Source organism: Lycium ferocissimum, chromosome 3 (genome assembly GCF_029784015.1).
Source record: "Lycium ferocissimum isolate CSIRO_LF1 chromosome 3, AGI_CSIRO_Lferr_CH_V1, whole genome shotgun sequence".
Classification (NCBI taxonomy): domain Eukaryota; kingdom Viridiplantae; phylum Streptophyta; class Magnoliopsida; order Solanales; family Solanaceae; genus Lycium; species Lycium ferocissimum.
In genome coordinates, this window is record NC_081344.1 from 59374605 (window position 1) to 59379483 (window position 4879).

The 4879-nt window shown below is 40.9% G+C and overlaps 1 protein-coding gene across 1 annotated transcript; it reads left to right on the plus strand.

Moving 5' to 3' along the window:
- Positions 1 to 1232: 1232 nt before the first annotated feature.
- Positions 1233 to 2078, plus strand: LOC132048945 (uncharacterized). Its single transcript, XM_059439624.1, has 2 exons — positions 1233 to 1674; positions 1738 to 2078. Exons 1-2 carry the CDS (start codon positions 1233 to 1235, stop codon positions 2076 to 2078), a joined length of 783 nt encoding a protein of 260 aa, XP_059295607.1.
- The last annotated feature ends 2801 nt before the right edge of the window (positions 2079 to 4879 follow it).

Consider the following 4879-nt stretch of genomic DNA (forward strand, 5'->3'; position numbering starts at 1 on the left):
TGAAAATGCCTTCGGTTGCGTGCTAGGGAAACATAATGAAGAAGGGAAAAAAGAGAGTGCCATTTACTATCTGAGCAAGAAGTTCACAGCCTGTGAGGTAAGATATACGCTAGTGGAGAAAACCTGCTGTGCCTTGACTTGGGTGGCTCAGAAATTGAGGCATTATTTGTCCTTATACACCACTCACCTTATATCTAAAATGGACCCGTTAAGGTACATATTCCGCCAGCCCATATGATAGGGAAGTTGGCCAAATGGAAAATGCTCTTAAGTGAATTTGACATCGTGTACACAGCCCAGAAAACCGTTAAAGACAGGCTTTGGCTGACTTACTAGCTGCAAGCCCGGTAGATGAAGAGCTCGAACCACTTCGCACCTATTTCTCGGACGAAGGGGTGTTTCACCATAGAAGAAGGACCAACATAATCTTATACTGGCTAGAAACTGTTCTTTGACAGAGCAGTGAATTACAAAGATTCCGGAATCGGAGCGGTCTTGATATCAGAAAGTGGGCAACACTACCTCATGGCCACCAAGCTTAAATTTCATTGTACCAACAATATGGCTAAATACGAGGCCTGCATCCTAGGTCTTCGAATGGCACTAGATATGGACATCAATGAATTATTGGTCATTGTAGATTCCGACCTGCTGATTCATCAAGTACAAGGTGAATGGGCCAGCAAGAATGAATTTGTTGATGCACTGGCCACAATAGCATCGATGATCCAGCACCCTGAAAGCAGTCACATCAACCCGCTAAGGATAAGTCTGAAAGAAGAGCATGCCCACTGTTGTCACGTGAAAGCTGAGCCAGATGGGAAACTATGGTACAATGACATCAAAATGTATCCAGAAAGGTGGGGATATCCCGAAGGCATTACAAATGGACAAAAGAAGACCATCAGAAGAATGGTAAATGGCTTCTTCCTAAACAAGGAAATCCTGTACAAACGGACACTAGATTTGGGTCTACTTCGATGTGTAGACGCCGACGAGGCCTCCAAATGTCTAGAAGAAGTACATGCTGGAACATGGGGACCCCATATGAATGGATTCATACTGGAAAAGAAAGTTGTATGAAAAGTGGATGCTATTGGATGACCATGGAAAGTGATTGCTGCAAATATGTGCAAAGGTGCCATCAATACCAAATCCACAGTGATCTAATCAAGGTCCCTCCAAGTCATCTTAATGCTATCAGCTCACCATGGCCTTTCGTTGCTTAGGGCATGGATTTTATTGGACCTATTGAACCCGCAACTTCAAATGGCCACAGGTTCATTTTAGTTGCCATTGACTACTTCACCAAGTGGTTGGATGAAACGTCTCACAAATTAGTAACAAAGAAAGTGGTAGCTGACTTTGTGCGAAATCACATCCTATGCCGATTCGGTATACCCGAATCCATCATAACAGACAATGGAGCGAATCTGAATAGCCATCTGATGAAGGATATCTATGAGCAATTCAAGATCACTCACCAAAACTCGACAGCCTACCGGCCACAAATGAACGGAGCCGTAGAAGCAGCCAACAAAAATTTCAAGAGGATATTGAGAAAAATGACTGATAATTATAAAGGTTGGCACGAGCAGTTTCTTTATGCTTTATTGGGATACCGTACTATGGCCAGAACTTCAACAGGAGCAACTCCATATCTGTTAGTCTACGGTAATGAAGCAATCATACCTGCCGAAGTCGAGATACCTTCTTTGAGAATCGTTTAATAAGCAGAATTGGACAACGCTGAATGGGTCCGAGCTCGATATGAGCAATTGGATCTAATTGATGAGAAAAGGATGGTTTCCGTATGTCACGGTCAGCTGTACCGACAAAGCATGGCAAGATCCTTCAACAAGCGAGTCAGAACTAGACTTTTTCAAATTGGGCAAATGGTGCTCAAAAGAATTTTCCCACATCAAGATGCATACAAAAGGAAGTTTGCTCCCAACTGGAAAGGTCCTTATGTGGTCCACAAAGTACTCTTCGGAGGAGCAGTAGTGTTGGCAGAAATGGACGGACAAGAGTGGCCGAAGCCAATCAATTCAGATACAGTCAAGTGCTACTATGCGTAAGGGACAAGTGGTTCAGTCTGTAATAGTACTTTTGTTTGTAATCGTTATTTTATTTGCTTGTATTAGCTATTCCCTTTTTCTAGTAATCATTTTGTAATAGATAGGAAAGACCAAAAAATCTTTTGTAATCTGAACTACGCAATGAACTGACTTCCCCGCGGTGGGATACGTAGGCAGTCTATTTGGGACCCGGTCACACTATTAGTAAAAACCAAAAACTCCATTACTTTATTTTGAACTCTGTTCGACCTGAATTCCTGCTGCGACAGGATACGTAGGCACTCTTTAAGTTCGGTCGCATAAAAAAAAACCTAAGAAGCCCCTAAGAAGCCTCAAAGATAGGACTTCACAAAGGACGCAAGGATTGTTGTACGCTCATCTGGGGGGAATTTTTTAGAAGACCTCAAAAATTCGCGCCGGCAATCCACTACAAAGAGTCAGCTAACGTGGAGTTTCAAATAGGGTTAGAAATTTGGAGAGGCTCTAAAAATTCCTCATTCATTCAATACTGTAAACTGGGGTTCTCGCAACTCAAAAGATTCGGCACAAAGAGTTCGTCAATCAAGATTCGAACTGGGGCAGAATTTTTGAGAAAAGGTCTCAAAAATTCTGCGCGGAGAAAGCCAAGAACCCCAGCCACGAAAAAGGGATCTCCCTCATTCAAAGCACACGTCATGACAATTAACCTTACAGCTTTTAAAATAGTGCATTTATTTCCCTACAAATAGATATTTTTATAGTAACTTTACAAAAAATGATTTTCTGCATGATGAAAATAAATTCATCTTTCAAATACCGAAGCCGAAAAGGGTTTCGAGTCTAGAAAGCCAAAGATCCGACGGCGCCGGCGGCACGAATCAACTTTAATAGGGAAAAACTAACCCATCTCTGATGCAGGTCCCCAGGACGTCGGAAGACAATCCTTTTTCTAACTATGCTTTATGTGTAGGAAACGTTTTGAAAAAGAAGATCAGGACCACTGCTGAGATCAAGCTTTCAGAAAATATATCCATCCACGAGGTTTGTAAGGTTATGAATGCCACCAAAGGAAAATACCTAGCCACGAGGGCTATAAAAGATCAGAACGTCATAAGGGCAAAATATCCAGCCATGAGGGCTATAAGACTTTGAAGGCCAAAAGGACGTATATCTAGCCGTAAGGGCTATGAAAGGATGAAAAATTCCACGAGGGAAAAAAATTAAGCCACAAAAATGCTACAAAATGTCTGAAATTGCCGCAAAGGCAAATGCTTGGCCAAAAGGGTCGCAACAAGAACGAACGGCATACTTGACCAAAAGGGTCACAACCGGCATAAAGGATGAAAGAAAGATGATTTAGCTAAGAGGGCCATTGCATATCTATTTTTCTGCTGCCGAGAGGGCCATCACTTCTTCTTATTTGCCAAGAGGGCCATTTCATATAAACATTCCAAGAGGGCCATTCATACAAACATGCCAAGATGGCCATGCATACAAGCATGCCAAGAGAGCCATTCATGCAAGCATGCCAAGAAGGTGGTTCATACAAACATTCCAAGAGAGTCGTTCATTTTAATTTCCAAAAGGGCCATGCATATAAACTACCGGATATAGCAAGACGACAAAGCGATGTAAAACTGGTCATGAGACCACAATATTCGCCCCTAGAGAAAAGCAATGTAAAACAAGTCATAAGACCGCAGTATTCGGCCCCACAGACAAAGCGATGTAAAACTGGTTAAGAGACCGCAGTATTCGCTCAAGAAGACAAGACAATGTAAACCGGTCAGATGACCACAGTATTTGTCACCCAAAAATCAACATTACTCAACAGATGGAAGCAGATTTGTAGCCGACAAACAGAGCAGGTTGATCAAGTCAAATCCAGATATATTGCGGAGCAAACGTGGAACTTTATCTTACGCAGTCGGTCGAGATAAGATGCCATGAGAGTGAAGCTCTTTGGCCATGGAAGATCACTCCTCACCATGCTCAGCCACAAAAGATTGTTTATTTGCTTATGTGCCTTGTTTATTTTTATTATTTTGCTACCAGTCGGACATACACTAGTATACATGAAGGCACTCCAACATAAGGGACGACCTTTTCTTTCGATCGAGTCGAACTGCAAGTGACTTGATTCCCAAGAATAGGGATATGTAAGCGTGCTTAATACCAGAGAGTCAATCACAACTCTGGCCAATCACTCCAGATTTCCTAGTTTGATAACCCGAAAAATTTGAGATTTCTTTAAATTTGCATTTAGAGGTCATAATTGAGTCGAACTACAAACGGCCTGAATTCTCATGAAACCTGAGATATGTAGGAAACCCAGAAACCAGGGTCCGGCCATATATTTTGAAAAATTGCATGAAAATGAGAGGTGATATAAGTTGGGTCAGTCAAAAATCAGGGGTAGTCAAATTTCGCTGCTCAGGGATAGTCCCACCATCCCCAAACACCGAAGGGGTAGTTGTTGACACTTAATTTTTGACCTCCCATAATTTTCTTTAATTTTTCAGAGTCCTTGGATATTAAACGGAGTGAAATATGTATTTTTAGAAGTCAAAATGATTATTTTAGATAATATTTTTACCATTCTCATTTGGTAAAATAATTTCCTTAAATATTATAAATCCATTTGGAAATTCATTGCAACAATTATAGTATATGCTAAAATTAACGGCAATTTATAACAATTATCCTGTTTAATTAGTTGCCCAAAATAACAAGTATTTCGCTCCATTTAATTCAAGGAAATTGATTAATTAAAATAAATAATTACTTTTGGCCCTTAACTTTAATTTCTGCATAACCAAATT